The 27,277-nt window shown below is 42.3% G+C and overlaps 2 protein-coding genes across 8 annotated transcripts in view; one reads left to right on the top strand and one right to left on the bottom strand.

Moving 5' to 3' along the window:
* fam118b (family with sequence similarity 118 member B) overlaps positions 1-14,583 on the bottom strand; it is a 46,918-nt gene extending 32,335 nt beyond the window's left edge. For 2 of the 7 annotated variants that reach the window (XM_059638962.1, XM_059638963.1), the window contains exon 1: positions 8,041-8,198. Coding sequence is in view for 1 of the 7 variants with exons in the window: in XM_048562101.1 (XP_048418058.1) it covers positions 14,498-14,538 (41 nt within the window). In the remaining 6 variants the exon portion in view is untranslated. Of the gene's footprint in view, positions 1-8,040; positions 8,199-14,497 lie in introns of those variants that run through there. The other 5 variants (XM_048562096.2, XM_048562095.2, XM_048562097.1 and 2 more) reach the window with 4 other exon arrangements.
* A 232-nt stretch (positions 14,584-14,815) lies between these two features.
* The window catches only part of ilvbl (ilvB (bacterial acetolactate synthase)-like), a 36,778-nt gene continuing 24,316 nt past the window's right edge, over positions 14,816-27,277 (top strand). The window contains exons 1-4 of the mRNA XM_048562440.2: positions 14,816-14,969; positions 15,787-15,988; positions 19,280-19,407; positions 24,533-24,671. Of these exons, the coding sequence (XP_048418397.1) occupies positions 14,850-14,969; positions 15,787-15,988; positions 19,280-19,407; positions 24,533-24,671 (589 nt within the window). The 5' untranslated portion in view covers positions 14,816-14,849. The remainder of the gene's footprint in view (positions 14,970-15,786; positions 15,989-19,279; positions 19,408-24,532; positions 24,672-27,277) is intronic.

The following is a 27,277-nucleotide window of genomic DNA, read 5'->3' as shown; positions in this document are numbered from 1 at the left end:
TGTCTTCTGAGGAGATCATTACAGTTTTTCGCTGTGGCATGATCGGTGAATTGAGCATCATATCCTGTTCCTAGGAGGGCATCCTTCAACACCTTCAGACGTCTGTCTCATTTGTGTTGATGAAATTAGATAAAAAGGAGGGAGGACGTTCAGGTGGAGCAAAAATAATGACATATACTAGCTGAGCTGAAACTATTTTGCACAGTAGATAAATTATATTAACAAAATAATCGGGGACAGAGAATCAATTTCAGAGTAATTCCGGCATAAAAGACCAATCTTCTACCTAGTCTCAGATCAGCAGCCCAGTGATCGTTGTCTAATGTTTCAGAAAACAATTGTTGGCTAGTGTTAACTCCTGCTGATCTACCTCACCGAATTTGCCAAAATTTGGTATCTAATATATCTAAATTACATGACCAGCTATAAGAAGAGCAATGTATTAATTACAATCATTAGGTGGACTCTCACAATTCACTTGCAATCATGTCAACTTTATAAGCTGTGATAAATGGCATACTACATTGTGAAGTAAAAGTATGCAGTCATGTAAAAGCAACAGTGCTTTACAGAATCAGACAGCGCAACCTCAGTTTCTCGCAAATCAACTAAGGCTACTCATCTGTCACTTAAAAACATATATTAAAGCATAGACAATAAATAAATAAATAAATAAATAAAGTAGCATCTGATTATTCTACCACCCTGCAAGTTGGTCACAAGGCAATATGAAAAGAATGAAACCAACTGTCAAAGTACTGACACAACATCTGTAGGAGATAATTGCTGAAATTCAATTTTCTTTGTTTGCAAACCAAGTACCATCAGCGTGAGCATTTTAATTCACATTCCGTTCTTTAGGAGATAAATAGTCACATCAAATAGGCATAATAAAAATGACAACTAGTAAAATTAAACAGACATACTCAACATACAAAAAGGTAGAGGTCACAAACAAGAATTAAACATATGCTAGCTACGGCCCAGCGGTAGTTGGGCTGTCATTCCAGCAGGGTACTAAGGAAGGTCATCTTTCTGATGAGATGTTAAATTAACGCCTTCCACAATCCACACTATTTCATTGTGGTTGATCCAGGGTTTCATACAAATTTAATATAATTTCTCTAAAATTTGATTAATCCATCAATTATCTCATCCATGCATAGCTCTACCGATGGCATGGCCAAAAGCAACCTTGCAGCAAGTACACTCTCCTTATAACTGTAGGTTTGAAAATTGCACAACCTCACAGGACTTGATTTGAAACTTAGAAGGCCCACTTAATTATGGAGTTAGAAACTTCAACCTTTACCAATGCCTAATCAAAGGCACTGAAGCTGGTGCTGCAAACCCATTGCTGAATGCGAGTTTGAAGAACACATTTATTGCAAACACCGCAAGAGCACTTGTAGCCATTTGGCCAATTTCATCTAATGGCAGTGATGGAAGTGTATGGTGTGTATGCACTTTCAATTCCTGTTCCCAGCTTTCGACCTGTGTCCACTGGGGAACAGGACGATGGCAATGTCACATGCACAGATACTGCCCGAGGCCTGTCTGTCACAGTTAATGTCAATGGACATGTCTATGCATGCTCAGCAGCCATGTTGCATGTGTTTAACCTCTCGAGAATTTCAAAACTTCATTGCAATTCTACACATGCGGCATGTTGCTCCACCTAGCTGTGGTGTTAGCCACAAACACTGTCAAGCCCTGTCTGACCACCTGGATGGAAAAATATCAGAGTTTTATTTCAAAGAAGAGCAGAAAAATTATCTATGCTACCTTGACCAGTATTTACTCCCCAGCTACACTACTAATAAACAATTATCTGATCAATATTATTCCTGTTTATGGGAATTACTGCACACAGATTGGCTGCTGTACTGCCTACATTACAAAAAGTAACTACATTTTAGAGGTGACTATGAATTACTTTCAATGTGTCAAAGAGCCTGTAGATGTTATGTATACAGATTTCCAGAAGACACTCAAATCAGGATCTACAGAGAGAACAAAAAAACAACAGTGCACAAGGCAGAATAAAAGGACATGACAAGTGGTGCCATACACGCAACCCCTGCCCCAAAAGAATCCACACTAACATCAACTTTTCACAAATTTATAAATGACAGACTAGATAGACAGCTACATATCAAAGACACCACTGGAATTTCGTTGACAATGTAGATCGTGTTAATGGGACTAGAAAGTTGCAAAAGAAAAACTGAAGATTTAATGAGTGCAAAAAATAGTCACTGATGAAGTTTACTCTAGGCAAGTGTGAAGTTATTCATTTTGAACCCAAGAATTGTCAGAATAGTTTCTAAATAATGAGAAATTAAAGAATTGTAGAAAACTGGCATACTTTAGGGATCTACATTATGAAACAATCCAAAGCTAAAAGACCAATTCAAAACAAAATTCATATCAATGGGTGGAATACGATGATGTGGAGATTATTTAATCATATCAAATTATGGACACAGCATGTCCAGAATTTGGTGTTCGGTCCTGGACACCATACCACAGGCCTTGAAGGGGCTACAATGCAATTTCACCAGAATTCTGAAGTTAAAATTATAATTGCATAAACCAGGCCTGAAGTCCCTAAAGTATATACAATTAAGGAATTATCTAAATTCATTGATTTTAGTTAAAGATTTGATAGTGTAGATAGAGCACAGTATTTCCTCAACATGGTGGGGGAAACCAAAGCAAGAGTTTGATCTTAAATTTCGAGCTAAGCCAGTCATAAGTGATATCAGAAAACAAATCACCACAGGGTAGCAGAAATCTGGAAAAGTTTCTGAGGCGAAGTAAACATTTGAAATATTTAGATGACTAAGAGATTTGTTCAGTAACAGTATTACAAGTTACGGTAACAAGATGGGTATATGGAGTAAAAGCCACGATCTAAATGAATAATAGAAAAGGCTATAAGAACTGAGTGGCATGCTGTTGTTCCAATTTTTCCAGGACAATGTGGTATTTCACTTGGAGCTGGTGTACTTGGTCACCACCTAGCCCCTCTGACATGATGTGCTTGGCCAGCTCACCAGGCAAGGGCAGACATACGTGTTCTGGAGCTGATTGTGCTGTGTTTGTTGCAATAAGTCAAGAAGGAACATTCCCCCATAATACACTCAAAAATATCATTGGCAAACAACTTCATGAACTCATGGCTTTGGAGGAGGTGCTGGTGTCAAGGGAAACCTGCCTCACCACTTTATAAAAATAAATGGCATAACTTTTTTCCTGGGCGTGCTCCTCATCTTGTTGCTCTTCATTGCTTTCTCGGCACCCTTCTTCACAACTTGCCCTTTCTTTTCCTCAACGACAGTAAGAATCAACTTTGTCCAGAGGTCACAAATTGAGCACGTCTACACAGGCTTTCCTTAATTTATCCCCGCAAATTAAGGTCAGCACATTACTGACAGAATTACAAGATGCTCACAGAGTCCTTTACAAGGGAATCCACATAAGCAACTATATGGATCCAATTTCCCACATTTAAGAATTGAAACCAATTCTCTTAACCAGTGATTTGTTTCAATGTATGAACCATTTAAAGGCTTTACTGACCTGGCCATGCACAAATGATAAATTAAGGGCCAATTTACACAAAGGTGGTGGGATAATATTTCAGTGTTATACAGGGGAAAGTAAATGCTGTAGTCTCAGTGTCTCCAAGAAGACTAGGTCACAGACATTATAGTGTTGCCTCATGTGGAGCTTTTGATTTTGAAAACAATACAGCTGGAAAAACAGGATCCAAGGGAGTCCACAGAAATTTGCTCAATGAGCATTATAACTGAAAATGTTGAAAATAGTCAATAATCCTGGCGATTATTTCTTTTGGAGACACTGAGTCTACAGCAATGATCCCTGAAGGCTACGCAGCAACTCATGTTTCTGCACAGAATGCATAGACCTTGGCCCTTATAATATGAGGATCGCCAAACAAGAATATTGGAAAGGTCTGTGTGTTTAAATTATTCGTGCACTAGAATACTGACTCTGGTGAAAGATCAGAAAACAACACCAACCTCGATTGTTGCACTTCAGTACATAGATGCCAATATTACCTCAACTTGCTTAACATTCACAGAAGCATACCGAAGAACCAGTCTCAGCCTCAACCTGAAGAAGAATCACATCCTTTGCCAACCTGTTCTAGGCCACCCCTCCACTAAAAATCAATGGAGAAGCTATTTCTCATCACAGGTTGACATTGATTAAGAGATTCAACACTGCATCTAATTTGTGAGCACCATCTTCAGAATCCTAAGGATGAGAGTCTTCACTGGCTGATACCATGATCCTTGGGTATATGACAGTCATCCTTTTGCCATCTCAAAGCATGGATGCCGTTCGAAATAGATTTTCCACATCAGCCGTGAGAACAGACAGAGTAATATCAGTGTCCTTTAGATCAGGATCATCCAAAACCAACTCTGTGGGGCCAGCCACTTGCTTTGAATGCCTGAGTTCTAATTGCCAAAGAAAATCTTCTTTGCACTGCTCAAAGAAAGTACACATAAGTATAAGGATAAAGCAAGCATTTCAAAGACTCCCTGAAGACTTCTCTCAAGCAAAGCAACATAGATGTCAATATGTGGGAGGCCTCATTCAGAAAAGAACCGATGACTTGGAGCAATTTCCTGTCTAAAAGGGACACAATGCTTTCGGATCATCTTTCAGCTGGAGCAAGTACGGACAGGGAACTGGAGAAAGGAATGCCAGCGATCAATTCCACTTCTCAGAAAGACCTGCTAAATGCGTGGTCAGAGATACGGTTCCAGGTTTGAGCTCATCAACCACAAAAGGACCCACAGAACTCACAGCAAGTAACAGAATTTTCTAGGCATACAATAATAGTTAGTGAGTGATTGCCGACACTGGTGACGACTTGACTCAAAACCTTAACTTTGTTTCTCTGCACGTGTGCTATTAGATCTGCTTGGCATTGCCTGGTTAACTCAACAGACCACTCAGACTAAGTCATCTTCATCTCACGCAGTCCTTTTTTTTTAAAAATTACTTATGAAACATTCAGAAGTCTGAACAGATTAAAACTGAAATTTCATATTTGAGGAAACATCATCAGGATTCAGTTCAAAAAATAATTTTAAATGCATTTTTAACATAAACTGAATCCTTTAGTAGGAATTCCAAATCAGCACATGCATTGTCTTGGAGTATATCAACTGAGGTAATATAATTGGATCAACAAATATAGTAATGTACACATATCAGTAACATTCATTCTAGATTTAATCTTGGCACTGGATACTAAAATTACATAAATCTCATATCCAATTAACTCCCTTGATGAAAATAATGAAACACTTTTCTAACCAGGCTACGAGCAATTTTAATTCAGTCGTAACTTTTTTTGCTTAGGTCAGAAACTTGCAGGTTCAAGCTGCACCGGAGAGACTTGAAAACAATCTAAATGGGGTACATCAATACAGCAAAGATAGAATGTCTCATTTTATCAAGGTGCTATTAAATCAATGCCTGGTGGAGATGTCACAAAAGTGATATAAAAGTTCTTCTGGAAACAAGCCTGGTCATCTACTTTTTCTGCTCATCAGATCTGGTGGTGGGGAAATGGAATGCCATTCTTGTCTATTTTTATATGGCAATAACATTTCAGAAGTAATTGACTGGGATGCCCTGAGGACTCAAAAAGTGGGTGGGTGATTTTTTAACAGAATAAATATAAAAATGCAGAAGCTGTGCAGCAAGACAAACAACTGTAAAAATATAATGTTGACATTTCCATTTTGTGCTTTCTTCAAAATGAATGCTCATCCACATTACTGTCTATTACACTGTTTATTCATAGGGAACTATTATAAAAGGCTGAGTGATCCATTGAAAACTTTGTATTTTTATTGTTTTAAAACAATCAGATCCAATGCTGACCTAATCTTAATTTAAAAACACCATAAAGTTACTATTCAACTAAAACTAATCAATATGAGGTCCACAGTTTATCACAATTATCCAAGACAGTGCCCACAATAAATGAGTTACCACAGTAAAAACATGCATCGACTAAGCAAATATTCAGTCTTTTAGTGCACTTAATTTAGACAACTAATGCTGGCCAATGAACTTTCTCACCTCTTGCCAAAAGATTAACTCCATTGTGTCAATGGCCTGCCATTCTGGGATAGACAACCTTGCAGCTTTGATACTGAGCAATTACACTCTTAGCTGCTATAACAAGCAAAGGATTCTAGTTCCCGCTATCAAACATTCAAAGAGCACTGAAGTCTTTTCTAATATCCAGTGAATCTAGCTGAAAGGCAGAATCAGAATCTGCCAGCATAGACAAGTGGAGCGGAAAAAATTCCTAGATAAGATCAAATTAAATCTAAATTCAGAGTGCAGTGATGCCCTTAACTTGGCTTTCTAAGCAAGAAATTAGTTCTTGAGCTTTTCTCACAGAGATCAAATTCATATCTGTGACAAAACAAACACATAACATTTATGATCTTTGATGCAAAATAATTGTCTTGTGTCTACAATATAGTACTAGTCCCAACAGCTCACTACTAGATTTTCCACACTGGACAACAGCACACATCAAATCACTTCCAAGACATAACTAAACAGTACCCGGTAGACTTGTGAACATGGTTAAAGATTATGAATTATTTTTGAAAGGCTGTACCCTCCTTGCCTCTATGCCTGGTATTTTCACAACTAAATCTTCATAATGTCCATTTCATTAATTTTAGCACTGTAAAAAGATACCAAGAAAGCCCACTGTACTGATTTTCAAATATAATCTACATCTCAATACAATACATGACAAATCAAAAAATCAAGCAATTAATTCCAGTTTTTGTCAACTGAAAAATTACGTGCAGTGAAGGCTGGGACATTGGATGCCTTCAAGGCAGAGATCGACAAATTCTTGATCTCAGAAGGAATCAAGGGCTACAGGGAGTGTGCAGGGAAGTGGAGGTGAAATACCCAACAGCCATGATTTAAATGGCAGAGTGGACTTGATGGACCAAATGGCCTTACTTCCACTCCTATGTCTTATGGTCTTATGTTTTAGCATAAAAGTCACCTTAGTCCAACTGGACCATAAGGCTGCTCATTCATTAGAAAGAAATGACTGTTGGTATTTTAACCCAACAGTCAAACTTCATCCATCCCACTCAACTTCCCCAGGTCACCATACCACCACACTCAAAGTCTTCATAATGGGCACTCCGAACATAGCTTCTCCTTTCCCTGAACAATCTTTGGCCCTGTCACTACTCCCTCGTTTTTCCTGCTCACACTGTCCCCCATTGCCCCTCACACTACCTGCTCCCAATCTCCTCACTAATACCCCAGGTGTCTCCTCTGTTGTGTCAACCCCCACCAAGTTTCACTCCCCACATTCCATTCCCTCACCCCAAAATTAACTCATCTTTGACATTCTAAGACTTCCCGGTTCCCCAATCCATATTTTGACCGTCTTGTCGAGATTCCTATTATTTCCGAGAAAACAAAAGTGTGGAGCTGGATGCACACAGCAGGCCAAGCTGCATCTATTATTCCCGATCTCTCACTACCGGATTGCCCACCCTCAGGTTTTCCAGGTCTTGGTCCCCTGGTCAATTCCTAGTCTTTTCCTTATTTACCTAGTACACATCATGTTCCAGGTGTACATCCCCTCCATTCCTGCTTTTCAGTGTTAATCTCCTCTCGAGTTTTCCCAATGATATCCCCCTTCTATGCACGGTTACCCCTGTGTTAACGCCCTCTATTTCCAGCTTCCCTGGAAACATTCTCCTCTTTTCCCCGTGATATCACCCTATGTTTCCCCCGCCCCCCCCCCCCCGCCGGTGACAGCCCCATTACTCCCATTTTTTCCCGGTGAGATCCCTTCTCTTCCCAGCGATAGCCTCCGCCACCCACTCCTTCCCAACTTTTCCACCATGTCTCCCCCCATTCCCAGTTTGCCTGATGTCCCTATTTCCGGTTTTCCTGGTATTATTTCCCGTGTTCCCAGTTTTTCCCGGTTACCTCACTCCCTACGATTTTCCTCCGGACGCCGCGCGCTCTGCCCGCGGACGAACTGCTTCCCAACGGCGGCTGCGCGGAGTCACAGCCCGAGCGGCGAAATCGCGCAACTCGAAACGCAGTCCCCGCCTGGCAGCTCACAACCAGCTAAAGGCACTGGCTGCTCTACTCGCTGTCCCAAATATCATTATCCTCCGGCCTCCCAAACCTCACCTCCTTCCCACTCCCCCTCCCTTTTCCCATGCCCTGCCTTTACACACGCCCTCCCCTTTCCACGCCCCCACCCCTCCATTTACCCATGCCCTCCCTTTTCCCATGCATTCCCTTCTCCACATCCCCACCCCCTCCCTTTTCCTATGCCCTCCAATTCCCATGCCGCCACCCCTCCCTTTTCCATGCCCCAACCCCTCCCCTTCCTACAAACCCACCCCAACCTATTTCCACATGCCCACCCCCTCCTTTTCCTTTACCCACCCCTTTCCACACCCCTACTGCCCCTCCCTAGGATGACCAAGGATGAACATCCAGGGGGTATTCAGTATTTGGCAGGGACAGACACGGAGGCAATGGAGTTGACTAGCATTGTTTGTAAAGGAGAAAGTCAATGCAATGATGAAGTAAGGATACCGGCTTGTAAAATCATGATGTGGAATATGTTCGGGTGGTCATAAGAAACAGAGGGGTAAACAAAACTATATGTTCTATATAGGTCCTCAAAGGGTACCGGAGCTGTAATGGAAAGCATTAAGCAAGACATTAAAAGATACATGCAGAGAGAGTAAAACTGCAATCATGGGTACTTCACATAGATTGAATGAGCCAAACTAGCAATAATACTGTGGAGGAGGATTTCCTGGAGTGTATACTTGTTTTTTTAAAAAAGTCAAACACATAATGAACAAACCAGGGCACAGGCTTTCATAGACTGGATAGAAAAACAGTGGTGGAGAAACACAGCAGGTCCAACAGGTTTTGCTGGGACTGGTCAGCCCTGCCCTCATTACAGCCTTGTTCTAAAGATGAACAAAAGAACTGAATTCCAGAGGTGAGGCAGGAGTCACAGACCTTAACGTAAACCAAGCATACCATCAAGGAGCCCTGGCAAAAATGGAATCAGTGGATATCAGGAGCCATTCTCTCCTCTGTCTGGAGACATACCTGGCACATAGGAAGATGGTCAGAGATAATGGGAACTGCAGATGCTGGAGAATCCGAAATAACAAAGCGTGGAGATGGATGAACACAGCAGGCCGAGCAGCATCTTAGCTCTTCAGATGCTGCTTGGCCTGCTGTGTTCATCCAGCTCCACGCTTTGTCACATAGGAAGATGGTTGTGGTTGTTGCAGGTCAATCATGTGACTTTTGACTTTGTCCACTCCAGTCCAACATCGGCACTTCCACATCATCTCAGGTCCAGGACATCTCTGTAGGAGTTCTTCAGGGTAATATCCTAGCCCAGCTATCTTCAACTGCTTCATCAAGAACCTTCCCTCCATCATAAGATTAAGAAGTGAGTATATTAACTAATGATTGCACAATATTCATGACCATTTGCAACTCCTCAGATACTGAGGCAGTCCATGACATAATGCAACAAGACCTGGATAATATCCATGATTGGACTGACAAGTGGCAAGCAACATTCACGCCACAAAAATGCCAGGCAATGACCATCAACAATTAGAAATGAATCTAACCACCACCCCTTGATATTCAATGGTATAACAATCACTGAATCCCCCACTATCAACATCCTTCGGGTTACCAATAATCAGAAACTCAACTGGACTCGCCACATCAACACAGCAGCTGCAAGAGCAGGTCTGAGACTAGAGATACTGCAGTGAGTAACTCACCTCCTGAATTTCCAAAGCCTGACCATCACCTACGAGGTTCAAGACAGGACTGTCATGGAATATTCCCCCAGTTGCCTAGATGGGTACAGCTCCAGCCACACTCCAGAAGCCTGACACCATCCAGGACAAAGCAGCCTACTTGATTGGGACTACATGCACAAACACCCACTGCCTCTACCACCAACACTCAGCAGCAACAACATGTGCAAGATGCACTGTAGGAATTCAGTAAAAGATACTCAGACAGCATCTTCTAACCCACAACCACTTCCAGCGAGAAGGACAAGAGCAACAGATGCGTGGGAAACACCACCAACAGCAAGCACCCCACAAAAGGTGCTCACCATCCGGACTTAGAAATGTTTCACCATTCTTCCATTGCTACTGGATCAAAATGCCGGAATTCCATCCCAAATGACAATCTGAGTGAACCCTCAGCAGGTGGACTGTAGTGGCTCAATTTGGTAGCTCACCACCACCTTCTCAAGGGCAGCTAGGGGCAGGCAATAACATAATGGCCAGCCAGCAATATCCACTCCCATGAATGAATAAATTTGAAAAAACATACAGATCGAGTAGGATCTGTACAGAGATTGGTTTTTGTTTCACATTTCCAGCATCTACAGTTCTTTATATTTATCTGAGACTGGGTAATAATTTGCTACATTTCAGCTAAAGCCCTTTAGCCCATTGAGTCTGAACCAAGAAAACACTACTGTAAAGCTACAGCAGTTCCACTTTCCAGCACTTTGTTGCCTTGAGTGTTTTGACATTTTGAGTGCTCATCTCAGTATTTCTTAAAGATTGTGAGGATTCCTGCATCAACTATTAATTACTATTATTAATGACTTGGATGAGGGGATTGAAGGATGGGTCAGCAAGTTTGCAGACGACACAAAGGTTGGAGGTGTTGTTGACAGTATAGAGGGCTGTTGTAGGCTGCAGCGGGACATTGACAGGATGCAGAGATGGGCTGAGAGGTGGCAGATGGAGTTCAACCTGGATAAATGCGAGGTGATGCATTTTGGAAGGTCGAATTTGAAAGCTGAGTACAGGATTAAGGATAGGATTTTTGGCAGTGTGGAGGAACAGAGGGATCTTGGTGTGCAGATACATAGATCCCTTAAAATGGCCACCCAAGTGGACAGGGTTGTTAAGAAAGCATATGGTGTTTTGGCTTTCATTAACAGGGGGATTGAGTTTAAGAGTAGTGAGATCTTGTTGCAGCTCTATAAAACTTTGGTTAGACCGCACTTGGAATACTGCGTCCAGTTCTGGTCGCCCTATTATCGGAAAGATGTGGATGCTTTGGAGAGGGTTCAGAGGAGGTTTACCAGGATGCTGCCTGGACTGGAGGGCTTATCTTATGAAGAGAGGTTGACTGAGCTTGGACTTTTTTCATTGGAGAAAAGGAGGAGGAGAGGGGACCTAATTGAGGTATACAAGATAATGAGAGGCATGGATAGAGTTGATAGCCAGAGACTGTTTCCCAGGGCAGAAATGGCTAACACGAGGGGTCATAGTTTTAAGCTGGTTGGAGGAAAGTATAGAGGGGATGTCAGAGGCGGGTTCTTTACACGGAGAGTTGTGAGAGCATGGAATGCGTTGCCAGCAGCAGTTGTGGAAGCAAGGTCATTGGGGTCATTTAAGAGACTGCTGGACATGCAAATGGACACAGAAATTTGAGGGTGCATACATAAGGATCAATGGTCGGCACAACATCGTGGGCTGAAGGGCCTGTTCTGTGCTGTACTGTTCTATGTTCTATGTTCTAACTAACCTCCCAGGCAGTGCCTTCCAGACTCACACCAACCTCTGGATGAAAAATATTTTCCTTAAATCCCCACTATACCAATTGTCTTTCACCTTAAAATTATGCCTCTTTGTTAGTGACCCTTCAACTAAGCTGCTTTCTATCTACCCTGTCCATGCTCCTCACAATCTTATACACCCAAATCAGGTCCTATCTCAGCCCTCTCTGCTCCAAACAACCACAGCTTATCCAGCCTCTCCTCATAGCTTAACTGCCCTGTCCTAAGCAAAATTCTGGTGAATCTCCTCTGCACCCTCTCCTTCCCTCCTCTCATGCAGCAACTAGAACTGCACAGTACTCCAGCTCTGTTTTAACCAAAGTCCTGTTTCGCTCCAACATTACCTCTGCTTTTATAATCTCTACCATGACTAGTTAAGGCAAGTGTCCCATATACCTTCTTAACTCCTTTATTAACCTGTCCTGCACCTTCAGGGATCTACGAATAAGCACCCTACTCTGTCCTCTGAGCTTCCTCGTGTCCTGCCTTTCATTGAGTACTCCCTTGTTTTGTTACTTCCTTCACTTATTGTGCAAGCATGTTGTATGGGATCTATTATGTAAGAGTGGCCATAAAATAATGCAATTATTCATTAACATGTAAAGTGAAGAAGTCAAATCCGAAACTAGGGTCCTGAATTGAAATAAGCCAAACTATGAAGCACAAGTAAATAATAATGGATTTGGGAACCTTACTAAAAGGGTTGACATTGAAGAGGCAATGGTTAATATTTAAGAAACGTATGCATGATTTTCAAGAAATTTTTCATCCCTATCTGGTGCGAAAATAAAACAAGAGCGGTGTCTTAACCAAGGCTTACAAAATAAACAGGAACGCTATTTGATCAAAGAGAAAGCATATAATGTTGCTTGGAAAACCAGCAAGCCTGAGGGTTGGGAGCAGTTTAAAATTTAGCAAAACAGGACCAAAAAAATTTGATGAAAGTGGGAAAGTAGAGTGTTGCAGCATAAATTAAAAACTGTAAGAGCTTCTAGAAATATGTGAATAGAAAAAGATCAGCAAAGACTAACACAAGTCCCTTAATTCGGATTACAAAAGACTTGGTGTTGGAGGTCTTATAATGCATACAGCTAAATAAATCCCTGGGACCTGATCAGGTCTTTCCTTTGGGAGGAACCTAAAGAAGAGACTGTTGAGAAAGTTGTATAATCGATGGCCACGAGTGAGGGGGAGGAAGACTAATGTGGCTAATATGCTCTCAGTATTTAAGAAAGGCTGTAAAGGAAAAGTCAGGGAACTATAGACCAATGAGCATTAGTTTGGAGGGAATTCTGAGAAACAGGATTTACAAGAATTTGGAAAGACAAGGACCGATTAGGGATAGTCAACATGACTTTGGGCATCAGAAATTGTGTTTCACTAACTTGACTGAGTTTTTCTGAAGAGGTGACAAAGAAGATTGACGAAGACAGAGTGGCAGACATTGCCTACATGGACTTCAGCAAAGCATTCGTCAAAGTTCGTGATCAGGGCTGATTTCACTTTGGTGTCAACTCCACTTTCCTACCTGGTCCCATGACCTTTTGACTCAATATTCTATAAGTATATGAAGAGGAAGAGGAATAAGGCACATTAACGACCAAGAGAGCAATCCATGCCTGGAGCCAGAGGACATTATAAAAAAGTGTGTCAAATGAGTACTTCACATCTGTCTTCACTTTAAAGAAAGAGGAATCAGAGAGAGAATCCAGGAGGAGAGGCTGGGTTATTCTCAAGTAGTTTGACACGGACAGTTGTAGCATACATCATAAGAGTTGGGAGGTTATCTTGGAGCTGTACAGGACTTTGGTGGACTGTGCAATGCTCTGGTCACTGCACTATAGTTTAAGTCATTATAACAGCAAGTCAGAACCCCACAGAACTGTGGATATTTTAAATATGTAATTCCAAAATATATTTCTTTAAAAAAAGGATGATACAGCACGAAGGGAATAACCATACTTGCCCCACGGCAAGTTAAGTTCAACAGACTGGTTCCTTAAGTGAGCAAATTGTTTAGTGAAGTAAGCATTAAGTAGACTAGATTTAGTAAACTTTAGAAGAATGAGAACAGATTGAATTTAAACATTTAATATTTTTAGAGGTTTGATGCAGGAGAAAAATCTGTCTTTGGCTGGAAAATCCAGAACATAGAATTACAGATTCAGAATTTGGAGATAGCTATTTAGTAGAGATAAGGAGAAAATCCCTTCCTCAACAGTTTGTGAATTTTCAGAATTCTCTATCCCAGATGTCTATGAAAACTCAAACATTCAGCGTATTAAAAATAGAGGTCAAAGGACCAAGAGAATTAAATAATATAAAGGACAACGTGGAAGGTTAAAGTCGCAACAGAAAGCCTGTCAAGATCGTACTGAATGAAAGAGAAGGCTCCAAAAGTCAAAAGACCCATAGAAGTTCCTTTTGCTTATGCACTGATATAAAATTATAAAATAGTTATCTGGGTCATAAAACGTCCTTTAGGAAAGGAAACGTCTGGCCTAAATACGACTCCAACTGTACTGTGATAATAAAATGTGAGGCTGGATGAACACAGCAGGCCAAGCAGCACCGATGCTGCTGGGCCTGCTGTGTTCATCCAGCCTCACATTTTATTATCTTGGATTCTCCAGCATCTGCAGTTCCCATTATCTCTCCAACTGTACTGTAATATGGTTGACTCCTAATTGCCCTTTACACAATTAGGGATGGGTGATAAATACTGGCCTATATCCCAGTAATGAATAAAAACAACTAGAACTTTGCACCAACTTGTTGCTGTGATCCACCTACCAGAGGTCCCAACAAACACCCATTTGAACGCCCACGGTCATCTCTTGACGCCTACTATCCTTGGTGGTAAGAGTGCGGATGAGCACCACCTTCAGGATAAAGGGCGTCACTACAGGGCCCGACGTGACGTCACCGTACGCAACCAATCAGAAGCACGGTGCCGCAGTGACATGTTCGCCTAACGTCCCCGCGTACTCCCGCCTCCTCAGCGCAGTGGTTGGGTAGCTGTGTTGATGACGTACACACATAATTATGATAGGTCGATGCTGGTGTCAGTCATCCACCTGGGGTTTGCGGGGGGGGGGGGTCACACAGGGGCCAGCTGAGGGTGGGAGGACCCGGCGACACGGCCATGGCGCTTGAGGCGGCGGCAGTTGGCTGCCTGTTTTCGTGGTGCCTGCTGGCTGTCACTTTTGGCTGCTCGCTTTTCGTGGCTTGGAAACTGGGTCTGGTTCAGCGGCTGCGGTATCGGGTGAGGAAGGGGGCTGGGTACGACATCAGTGAGCCTTCAGGGAGGGCAAGTGTCAGAGGTCAGTGGGCCTTGTTGGGGCAGGTCAGAGGTCAGTGCAGTGGGAAGCTGTGAGGGTCGGTGTGGACTTCTTGGGCCAAAGGACTTGTTTCCACACCGTAGTTTCCACACTATAGATTCTACGAGCCTTGATAGGGGGTCAGAGGTCAGTAACCAATGCTCACTGACCTGGAAACAGGCATCAGTTGTATGGTGGTTGGGGGAAGTTTTCCCGGTTCTAGCACTGGGGTGTCAGAGGGCCATGCTGTTTATGGGGTGCATCGGGAATTGAATACCTGGAGCACTCTTCTTCCTGGGGTCTTGGGATGTGAGAGGTGAAATGATTTGAAGGGGCCAGTGATTCCTAGCCTAGGGAATCCATGATACTCTGACTCTGACCGTTGTGTGTAGTCATGACAAAACTGCTCCAAAGTAGGAGAGACTGACATTCTGCAGTTGTGTTTTATAGTCCAACTTAAAATAAGGTGCAGTGTATCAGAACTGAAGCTATTTCAGTGGGTGAGTTAAGATAACAAAGTGTGGAGCTGGATGAACACAGCAGGCTAAGCAGCATCTCAGGAGCACAAAAGCTGACGTTTCGGGCCTAGACCCTCTCTGATGAAGGGTCTAGGCCCGAAACGTCAGCTTTTGTGCTCCTGAGATGCTGCTTGGCCTGCTGTGTTCATCCAGCTTCACACTTTGTTATCTTGGATTCTCCAGCATCTGCAGTTCCCATTATCTCAGTGGGTGTGTGATTTTTTTTTCTTGATTCATTGAACAGGTGGAAGCTTCAAGTCCCAGACATGGCGGTGAGAGTGTAGCTGAGGTGCTGAAGGCTCATGGTGTGAAGTACGTGTTCACCTTGGTGGGAGGACACATCTCACCAATTCTTGTGGCTTGTGAGAAGATCGGCATCCGTGTGGTAGACACCCGACATGAGGTCACAGCTGTATTTGCTGCTGATGCTGTGGCCAGGCTTTCAGGTAATAAACGGGACTGTAGTGAGGAATCGTATGCTGACAACAAGCTTTTGAAGAAACACCCAACCGCACCAAACTAACGCTTCTCAGATTTGTGGTTTCCCTGACAATCTTCCTAATTTGGGGATAATGGGAATCTGATGGATGTGATATATCTAGATTTCTAGAAGACATTTGACGAGATGCTGCATTAACGACCGATACAGAAAGTTAGATCTTGGGGGTAAGAGTTCAGTAATGGATTGGGTAGATGATTGACAGAAAGACTGATAGAAAGCTGAGGGTTAGGATAAATGTACTTTTCTCTAGATGGCGAACTGGGTGCCATTGGGTTCAGTTTGTGGACCTTTACTATTTACAATCTATATGAATGATCCGAAAGCAGGATCAGAGTGTAACATAGCAAAATTCATAAAAATACTAAAAAAGCTGGGAGAGTAGGCTGTGATGAGGAGGTAAAGATGTATATTGGTAGGTTAGGATAAGGGGCCAGAATCTGCCAGATGGAGTTTTAAGATGGATAAGTACAAAGTTTTCCGTTTTGGTTGGAAAACTGAAATGGCATATTATTACTTAAATTAGAAGCAGATTCAAAGTGCGTCAGTGCAGAGGGATCTGGGCATTATGTGCATGAATCACAGAAAGTGGGTATGCAGATGCAGTAAGTAATAAAAAACGCAGATGGAATTTATTGCAAAAGGACTGGATTCTCAAAGTAAAGAAGCATTGCTACATTTATATAAGTCATTGATGAGACTACACCTGGAATATTCTGTCCAGTTTTGGTCTCCTTACTTGAGGAAAGATGTGGTGTCACTGGGGGCAATTCAGAGGAGGTTCATCAGGTTGATTCCAGGGCTGAAAGGACTGTCAAACAAGGAGTAGTTGAATAGCTTTCGCTTATAGTCACTGGAGTTCAGAAATATGAAGTGGGATCTGATTGAGATATGTAAAATGCTAAAGGGGTCTGATAAGCTGGACGTTGAACAGACGTTCCCTGTTGTGGGGCAGTATTGTACGAGAGGTCATGGATTTTGAGTGAGAGGAGGTAGGTTCAAAACTGAGATGAGGGAAACTACTTGTCTGCGGAACTCACTGCTGTAGAGTGCAGTGGGGGCAGAATCAATCAACAGTTTCAAGAAAGAAATAGATATGTTTGATAAGCACGATAAAGGGATGTGAGGATCAAACAAGAAAGTGGTGTTGAGACCAGGATAAGATCAGCCAAGATCATGTTAAATGGTGGAGTGGGCTTGAAGGGTTTTGGTTCCTAATTCCTAAGTTTTTTTTTGGCGAAGACGCACATTGACATTACAGCAGATTGGCCTCATTCTCAAATTCATGCTCCTATTGCCTAGAACTTGATGCTATTCCAAGCCAAATCGTATTAATGTACACTTTAGAACCCTCTATCCCTCTAATTCTCATTCAAGACCTTTCTTCAACTTACCTATTTAATCTGTCCTAATGTTCTGTTCTTTGACTCAATGTTGATTTTTATCTTCAGTAAAAAGGTGTTCCACTGATGTCAAAGCTTAAATTTTTCAAAAAGTAACCTGGCATTTGCTGTTTATGTCTGCAAGAACATTGATCAGAATCTCACTTATCTATCTTCCTGATATTGTGATGTAGGAATGTTGCACAGAATTGGGTCATTTTGCAGTGAATTCAGCAACATTGAATCGTCATCCTGTTCATTTTTGGTCACCTAGGACCTGCTGTATAACCGAAGATTTAATGCTTAAAATGCGGAATATCCACCCCCCCCCCCCCCCCCAGCCATTCTCTCTTAATCCTCTTCCTAACCTGACCTCTCTGAATGTTCGATTATGCATTAACAGTGATCATTGACGCATGTTTCTTAAGCTAAATTCTTTACACTTCCCTCCTTTCAAAAGTTTTCCATAACCATCATTCAGGTCAATTGCCAATAATACACAAACATATTGTAAACTATTTATTTTCATCAGTTGCAACCTGCTTTTCTCCTCTTTTTGCAATGGTTTGACTGACAACAGAGATATTCTTTTGCGTATAGAATCAAATACTAGCATTTTAGGATAATTAATTGACATGAAGGAGTAGAGAGTGGGACAAGTATTTTCCACAGCCAGCCCAGATCAAGGGGGTACAACCTTCCTGTTGGAGCTCCACTGTTCGGGGTGAAATCAATGGGTAGTGCAACTCTGGAAAACCTCACCCAGAAACTGCTGACACTGGGGTCAGTTGAAAATTGATGAGTCTTATTCTTCCAAGGATATTGAGGGGTATAGAACTAAGCTTGATCAGCCGTGATATAACCAAATGATGGAATCACCTCGAGGGGCCGAATGGTCTTCCTGTTGTTCTGATGGGTCAGATGCTGCAGATATTAATTTCCTTTTCATGACCTTCTCTTGAAAGTACTTGGTCTGCTCTGCAGCCATTGGGTGACATTGATTATTTACTTCAGTGGGTTTTGTTATTTTGTTGATATTGCAAACAAGCAGCTTTCACCTCTTGCCTTTTTGTTATAGCTTTAATTTGGCTCCATCATGTAGTTATCGCTGTGTGATGTGTAGCTGACCATTTGAGTACAGTGTGCCCTTCATTACTGTCTCAGACCTGTTTCATTGTGGGCCACTTTGCTAAACACTTTACAGCAGAAAATGCAAAGGTTGTTCAGTGCACTTTGCCATTTCTTTGCAGGCTCCTACTTCAATCCATAGTCTGTGTATTTCTTATCTAAATATCACTGCTAGCCTTATGACATGGTGTATGGGATAATTGCATTTGGGAAATGTTTAATGAGGGGCAGTGTAAGGTCAAAGATAAACAAGTTGGAGATAAAGTTTTAAAATGGATTAATAAAAGAACTTATTTCTTTGTTTTGCTATCCTAGTCTAAGTTCCGTTACCTTGTAGGATTGCAACCAACAGCAGCTGGTCTGCAACTATTGGGACTGACATCCTGTTCCATGTGGAATTGACTGTGGTGTAGATTCAATATTGTAGGCCTGCTGGTCTGCCCTCTTTATTTGCCATATAAATACTTCTCCCAAACTATACAGCCCAGTATTTGTACAGGTGGACCAAGCACCATCTAGTGTTTAACTAAAAACTCAGGAGATTACACCTAGTGTGTTTCTCTTTATGGGAATGACGAATAAACCATGACCATGAGTGCTGTAGTTATTGGCAGAATGTAGGGAATGATAAATTTAATCTCAGTATATTGAGGAGTCTGTCTGTCATTGCAGTGCAAGAAGCATGGCCATTGAATGTGTGTACTGATAGCTAATTGGCTTTGTTTCAGGTTCTATTGGTGTTGCTGCAGTTACTGCAGGTCCTGGTTTAACCAACACGGTGACTGCAGTGAAAAACGCACAAATGGCAGAGACTCCAGTACTGCTGATTGGGGGAGCAGCTGCAACTCTTCTACAGGTAAACAGTCTTCCCACAAGGGAGTGTTTCCGTTCAGTACATCTGATGCACTTAATAACAACAGCTTGTGTTTATGTGGTGCTTTTATCCCACTGTAACACATGCCAACGTGCTTTGGAGCAACAGGCAGAGGTATTAGCATGGTGATCAAAAGATTACTCAAATAAAAAAGGCGTGAAATAAAGAAAGAGAAACTGAGAGAATTGCAGAACTTGCGGCTCAGGCAACTGAAAGCCCTGCCATCACTTGCGGAGTGATGGGCATAGAGGTTGACCAAAGCCGAAATTACCAGACACCTGTTTCTCTTGTGCAGTTGTGGAATTGGAGGAGTTTGGGAAGAGTGAGATCATGGAAGGATTTGGAAGTGAAATTTGAAATGGACCAGTAGCTAATGTAGGTTAGCAGGCAATGCAGTGATGATTGAATGAGAAGTGGTTTGAGTTCAGACACTGGCAGCAAAGCTTCAGGTAACCAAGTGTAAGAAGGATTGACAACTGAGATAGTCAAGTCTAAAGATAACAAAGGCACGGATGAGGATTTCATTAAGATGGGTTTTCATCATTTGTGTAGCACTGCTTTGCTGTTGGATTTTCGAACAGCTATTACTGCTACAAACCAGTGGTAATTGACTTGTTGTACCAATGGTTTCCTGGACAGTTCTGCACTGGGATTTTTAAGATATGTTGGCAGACTAAGCCATTTCTGAGCAAACTTAGATGCGAAAAACTTTGAGAACTTTGGAAATAGTTTCTTAGAATCATAGATGATGTGTCTGATGTAATCAGGAGCAAGTTATTTGTTTATGTTGTTTAGTTGCACTTCAGATTTACCCTATTTTGTAAGTTCTTCAGCCAGTAGAGAGAGAGACAACAGAAGGGTTCCTTGAGAGTTCTGCACCAAGCCCTGATGCATGGTCTCAGATCTTTCTCTCACCCCAAATTTTACAATGAACGGGGAAGACATCACTAATTTTCTCACTTCTAAAGGGATGATTAGGCTCATCTCACTGGAAACCTGTTTTGTGATGTTCATTTATCTTTATTTGTTTGATAGTGTCTGGCCTTCAGGCATTGCAACAAATGCATTTATATATACTGGTCCTAATGTCATAAAACAATTCAAGGTGTTTTTGTAAGAATGTTATCAACAAAGTTGACTCTGAACTACATAAAAAAAAAATGAGGCAGGTGATCAAAAGCTGTGTCTAAGAGTTAGGCTTTGAGCAATTTGAAGGAGGGCAGCAAGCTTTGGGGATGAAATGCTACAGTTGGCTCCTAGTTTAAGGAACGACTGTTGGTATTGGAGTCAGGGAAGTCTGCGATACTTCAGGCTAGAGTTGGTAGAGATATTAGAAGATTTTTCTAGTTCAATCATGGGATTGCATTGCTGGCAAGATCTGCTTTTATTTCCCCATTGCCCCTTGAGAAAGATTGTAGCTTTAGAGGTTACGGAGAAGGGGAGAGTTGAGGTCGTAATGGGATTGCAACAAGTGATGAGAATTTTAAAATCAAAATGTAACCATTCTGAATGCTGGTGTATGTCAGTGAACAAGATATGGTGTGAGTTAAAATGTGGCCTGCAGTGTTTGAGCTCATGTTTCAGGAAGATGTAAGATGAGAAGAAATGTGTTCGGCTTGGTCTGCACACAAGATATAATTTGCACTGAATGGTGAATTACAAAGTGCTATCATTGTAGTAGCTCATATTGCTGTTTAATTTAGTATTGTGGTAAGTATTATAACAAACTCTGGTGCTACAACTATTCTTGGCTTTTAATGCATTCTAGTCCAGATCTAAAAGAACTCGAGAAGCTGTAGCAGATGCTGTAAATCAGGAACAAAAACAGAAGGTGCTGGAAAAGTTCAGCAGGGCTGGCAGGATCTGTGAAGAAAAATCAGCGTTAAAATTCAGTGTCTAGTGACCCTTCTGTTGTAAAATGTTAAGTGTGGCCGTGCGTGTGAAATCACTTATCTAAAATTAAGTTGCTGTCAAGAAAGTACTTGAAAAAGGTTTTGATTGCAGGAGCTTTCAACAGTTTATGTCTAGATTCCAAGGTACATACAATGTTAATCAAGAGCTTTGTGTGTTTTGTTTTAGAAATCATATTATTTCCAGTGGAACAGCAACCAAATCTTAACACACTGTGTCTGTTTTACTGTTTTGAGAAAAGAAGGCTAAGGCAGTGACCTGATTAGAGGTCATTAAAAATATGAAATGTTTTGAAAATTGGACACAGAGAGAATATTTCCACTTGGAGGGAAGAGCATAAGTCGCTGAAGGTAAGCAGGCAGGTGCAGCAGGTAATAAAGAAGGCAGGCGATATGTTGGCCTTCATTGCAAGAGGTTTCAAGTACAGGAGCAGGGATGTGTTCTTGCAGTTGTCTTGGGCCTTGGTGAGACCACGCCTGGAATATTGTGTGCAGCTTAGGTCTCCTTTTCTGAGGCAAGATGCTGTTGCTCTCGAGGGAGAGCAGCAAAGGTTTACCAGGCTGATTCTGGGGATGGCAGGTCTGACGTATGAGAAGAGATTGACTAGGTTGGGATTGTTTTTGCTGGAGTTTAGATGAATGAAGTGGCAATCTTGTAGAAATTTATAAAATTCTAACAGGACTGAACAGGGTAGATGTAGGGAGGAGGTTCCCGATGGCGGGTATGTCCAGGAACAGGAGTCACAGTATGAGAATTCAGGGTAGACGATTTAGGATAGAGATGAGGAGACATTTCTTCAACCAACGAGTGGTGAGCCTGTGGAATTCATTACCACAGGAAGTAGTTGATGTCATAACATTGAATGTATTCCAGAAGCAACTAGATATAGCACTTGGGGTGACTGGGATCAAGGGTTATGGGGAGAAAGCAGGATTAGCCTATTGAGTTGGTTGATCAGCCATGATCGTGATGAATGGCGGAGCAGGTTTGAAGGGTCGATTGGCCGTCTCCTGTTCCTATTTTCTATGTTTCTATAACTTGGGGCCATCAATATAAGATAGTCACCAGAAAAATCCAAGTGAAAATTCAGGAGAAACAGGTAGAGCTTCTGATCAAAATCGTGGTCAGGATAATTAACTCATTAACACCAGGAGTAATTCAAATGTGTAGCATTGATGCATTTAAGATGATCCTTGACCAGGATAAGAGGGAGAAGGGAACAGACGATTACAATAGATTTAGATGAGGGGAGACAAAAGGATGCTTGGGCACATATTCCCTGGTTGGGCGGAGTGGCCTGTCTCAGTGCTGTACATCCTGTAGAATAGGTAGAAAAATCAGATAACAAGTTGATGGATGGAGAAATTCAGTTGGGTCACAGAAACCTAGCAAGTTTTAAACCAGGCTTTGAAAGATAGATGAGAATGTGGAAGGGAGTTCTGAAGGCACATCCAGTAGTGTTGGGAAGAAGGATTTCATCAAGCATGAGTCAAACATGAATTTTTGAGTGACTGGCAGCCAGGGTAGGACAAAGAGAGATGAGAGGTGAGCACAAGATGTAAGTACAAAGGGAATTTGAAATTGGAGTGTTTCCCTCGTTGCACAGTGCCATTAAAAATAGCCACCAGGAGTTGTTTGTGATGCATGGAAGGACTTGCGCTGGGAAACGTAGTTGCCGGTAGGCCCCTGAGCATGTCAAGTCATGGCAAATACAATTGAAAATGAGCTGAGGTCTTAAATTAACGATCAAGATAAAACAAAAACCTGTGGCTTTGGATGACAAATAAATCAGTATAGATTCAGGCCTCATTGTCACAAAATCTTCCCTTCAGCAGTCCTTTAGGATCAAGAATGACTTCGTTCCCCTCTGGTGTTGTGCATTCTAAATAGTGCTGTGCTTGATGCACATATCCTTGCATGGTGGGGCAGAGGTGGTATTGTTTAAAGTGGATGGATAACATGCTCATATTACACTGTTGGTGCTTAGCCTTCAACTGGGGCCTGTCAGAGATGCTCACAATAGTTGACTCCTTTTTCTCCTAATTGGCGTCGTCCTGGGCTAGAGATTGCCACAAAATAACCAGCCTGTAACACTAGGGTGCACCTAACCCAGTATCCACCTCACAAGAAGACCGAGACATTGCTGGCTGAGAAAGAACCAAGTTTCATTTTGTGATTCGCCTCCCATCCTAATAATGTTAGGATGTCATAGTGGAGCTGTTAAGTAATCCCAGTAGTCAGATTCGTGTAGTTTCAAAACAATTTTCATTGCAATTGCATTTTTGTTTGAATGATGTGATACTAACTGTGATGGTGATGGCTGACAGGTTTTAATTTGCATTCTGGAGGATTCTCAATCAGAATCTATAGCAATGTTGGGGATGCTCTGGAGCTTCCACCCTGTAATATATGGATTGCTCCATCTTTATCACAGGTACCCTGTACTCCTGTGCATTACAGTGGTGCAGGTTTGCAATGCTCTAATACAGCTCAAGTGCATTCCCATCTGGCGGTGATATTTGCCTTTGGTGCACTCTTTTACATCTGAGGCACTGGAGGATTTGGAACTAATTTTAGATCAGTGAGCCCCAAAAGTGTTGGCTGAATGGGATGGGATATTTAAAACTCGGCTTCAGAAAGGCAGTGTACTGAAGCTGAAAGACAGGAAACACTTGATTAAGGAGTTCAGGAGACATTGGAAGCTTCGATGAGAATTTCACAAACAAATGAACTGGGGTAGTGTAGAATTGAATGATATTATGGAGATCTGTGCAATTGTTTTTTGTATCACTGAATGTATGTTAAGCCAATCGATTAAGCTGATTGAATAGGATGTTGAGGTTGTGAAAACCTTCAGAGTTCAGGGGCACTAGAAGGATTGGTGGAGAACCAGCAGGGCAGGTTATGTTGCATACCATCAGTGCACATGCAAGGCTACTAAAGAGAGGAGGAAAAAAGATAGAGTTCAAGATAGTGTTTCAGGAAAAAGAGGTGAAATACTTTTTTAAGCTGCTGTACCATGATGGGAAGACGGATCATGGAGAAGGAAGTCCCACCAAAACCCAAAGATCATCAGATAGATGCACGGGTCTAGTCCAGAGGCTGTAATGGGCTAATGGGGGAAATTTGGCACAACAAGCAAATCTCAGTCATGACTTTAGCTAAGTACAATTTCCTGTTTTCACTTATTTCCTAGGGCAGAGGTGCACTGCAGGATATTGACCAGCTGTCACTTTTCAGAACCCTTTGTAAGTTTTGTGCTACTGTGCGTACAGTTCGTGACATTGTTCCTGTACTCCGGAAAGCTATTGCAGTCGCTCAGTCTGGTACTCCAGGTATGAAATTTGATGCTGTTACTTGGTACATGTTTCTGCTCCCTGGCCCCAAAACAATCTCAAATAAATTTCTGTCAATAATGCATAGCAGGTCTGTGAGGATTTCAGAGCCAAAGGTCAGGTCAATATTTGTCTAAAGATACTAAATCAAACTTTTGTTTCAGTTGCACAAACACTGTTATCTAGTTTTTAGATATTGGTGCAGGACAGCTGACAGGTGAGAAAATTAAAAATTGAGAGTAGGCCATAAGGCTCACAAGCCTGATCTACTATTAAAAAGGATTGGTGCTTAGTTTCTTTTCTATCCCTTCTCTGTCCCATGGTTCATTGTTCCGATATACAGATGTTCCACAAGTCTGCCGTCAATGGATTCTTTTTTAATATTCATTCAAAAGATGTGGGCGTCATTAGCTGAGACAGCAATTATTGACCTTGAGAAGGTAGTGGTGAGCTGCCTTCTTGAGTTGCTGCATTCCCTACGTAAATCTGCAGGGGCTATTGGAGAGAACAAAGAACAAAGAAACCTACAGCACAGGAACAGGCCCTTCGGCCCTCCAAGCCTATGCCGATCAAGATCCTCTGCCTAACCTGTCATCTATTTTCTAACGGTCTGTGTCCATTTGCTCCCTGCCCATCCATGTACCTGTCCAAATATATCTTAAAAGACGCTAACGTGTCTGCGTCTACCACCTCCGCTGGCAATGCATTCCAGGCGCCCACCACCCTCTGTGTAAAGAACTTCCCACGCATATCTCCCTTAAACTTTCCTCCTCTCACTTTGAACTCATGACCCCTAGTAATTGAGTCCCCCACTCTGGGAAAAAGCTTCTTGCTATCCACCCTGTCTATTACCCCTCGTGATTTTGTAGAGCTCAATCAGGTCCCCCCTCAATCTCTGTCTTTCTAATGAAAATAATCCTAATTTATTCAACTTCTCTTCATAGCTAGCAACCTCCATACCAGGCAACATCCTGATGAATCTCCTCTGCACCCTCTCCAAAGCATCCACATCCTTTTGGTAATGTGGCGACCAGAACTGTACACAGTACTCTAAATGTGACCAAACTAAAGTCCTATGCAACTGCATCATGACCTGCCAACTCTTGTACTCAATACCCTGCCCAATGAAGGAAAGCATGCCATATGCCTTCTTGACCACCCTATTGACCTGCGTTGTCACCTTCAGGGAACAATGGACCTGAACACCCAGATCTCTCTGTTCATCAATTTTCCCTAGGACTTTTCCATTTACTGTATAGTTCGCCCTTGAATTTGATCTTCCAAAATGCATCAACTCGCATTTGCCCGGATTGAACAAGGATTTTGATGCAATGCCATGAAGGAATGATGATGCATTCCTAAGTTAGGATATGTAGCTTAGGGAGGAATTTGCAGGTAGTGATGTTTCCATGCTGCCCTTGTCCTTCTAGACGGTCATGGGTTTGGAAGGCTGAACTATAGGGAGTGCTGGTGAATTTCTGCTTGTAAATTGTACACGTTGATGCTGCAGTGTTCAGTGGTGGAGAGAATAAATGTTCGAAGATGTGGTGCCAGTCAAGCAGGCTACTTTGCCATAGGTAAGTCAGGCATCTTGAATGTTGTTGGAGCTGCACTAGGAGGTACAACCTTCACGAGGCTATCAGGGCTGCCACAAGGCAATACCAAACTATGCTTGAGACCCAGATCAACCCCACAGACACCCATTGTTTGTGGCGAGACTGCACCACATAATGGGCTACAAAGCGAAGTCAAACATAGTTGTGGGAAACAATGCATCCCTACGCAAAGAGCTCACTGCACTCTATGCTCACTTTGAATAGGAGATCAGTGAGACAATATTACCTATCCCAACAGCCTCAGATGCACCTGTACCCACAGTCACCACCACAGACATTAGATCAGCCTTCCTGAGAGTGCGCCCACAGAAAGTGACTGGCCCAGATGGAGACCCCAGCCATGCATTCAGATCACGTGTGGACCAGCTAGTGAGAGTATGCACTGACACCCTTAACTTCTTACCTTGATCTGAGGTCCCTATCTGCTTCAAAAAGACCACCACCATCCTGGTGCCAAAGAAAACACAAGCAATGAGCTGCAATGACTACTGCCTGGTGGCTGTGACTTCCGTAATTATGAGGTGCTTTGCAAGATTAGCCATGGCTCACATCAACTGTAACCTACCACATTGCCTTAGACCTTTGCAATTCATCTACCGGTGCAACAGGTCCATAGCAGATGCTATCTTCCTGACCCTCCACTCATCCCTGGAACTTCTGGATAACAAGGATAATTACTTCAAGCTCAAAAACAAAGTTGCTGGAAAGGCTCAGCGAGTCCGGCAGCGTCTGTGGAGGAGAAAACTAGGAAGTTCTGAGAAAGGGTCACCAGACCTGAAACGTTAGCTCTGTTTTCTCCTCCATAGATTCTGCTAGACCTGCTGAGCTTTTCCAGCAACTTTAGTTCTTTTGGTTTTTATGTAACTACTGCAAGTTCCTACTTATTGACAACAGCTCAGCCTTCAACACCATCATTCCAAAGAAAGTCATCTCCGTACTCCAAGACCTATATCTTGCCCATCCCCTCACCCCCAACTCGGAAACCTTATT

Source organism: Stegostoma tigrinum, chromosome 32 (assembly GCF_030684315.1).
Source record: "Stegostoma tigrinum isolate sSteTig4 chromosome 32, sSteTig4.hap1, whole genome shotgun sequence".
NCBI lineage: Eukaryota > Metazoa > Chordata > Chondrichthyes > Orectolobiformes > Stegostomatidae > Stegostoma > Stegostoma tigrinum.
The sequence above is the reverse complement of the archived record's forward strand: the minus strand, read 5'-3'. Positions and strand labels throughout refer to the sequence as shown.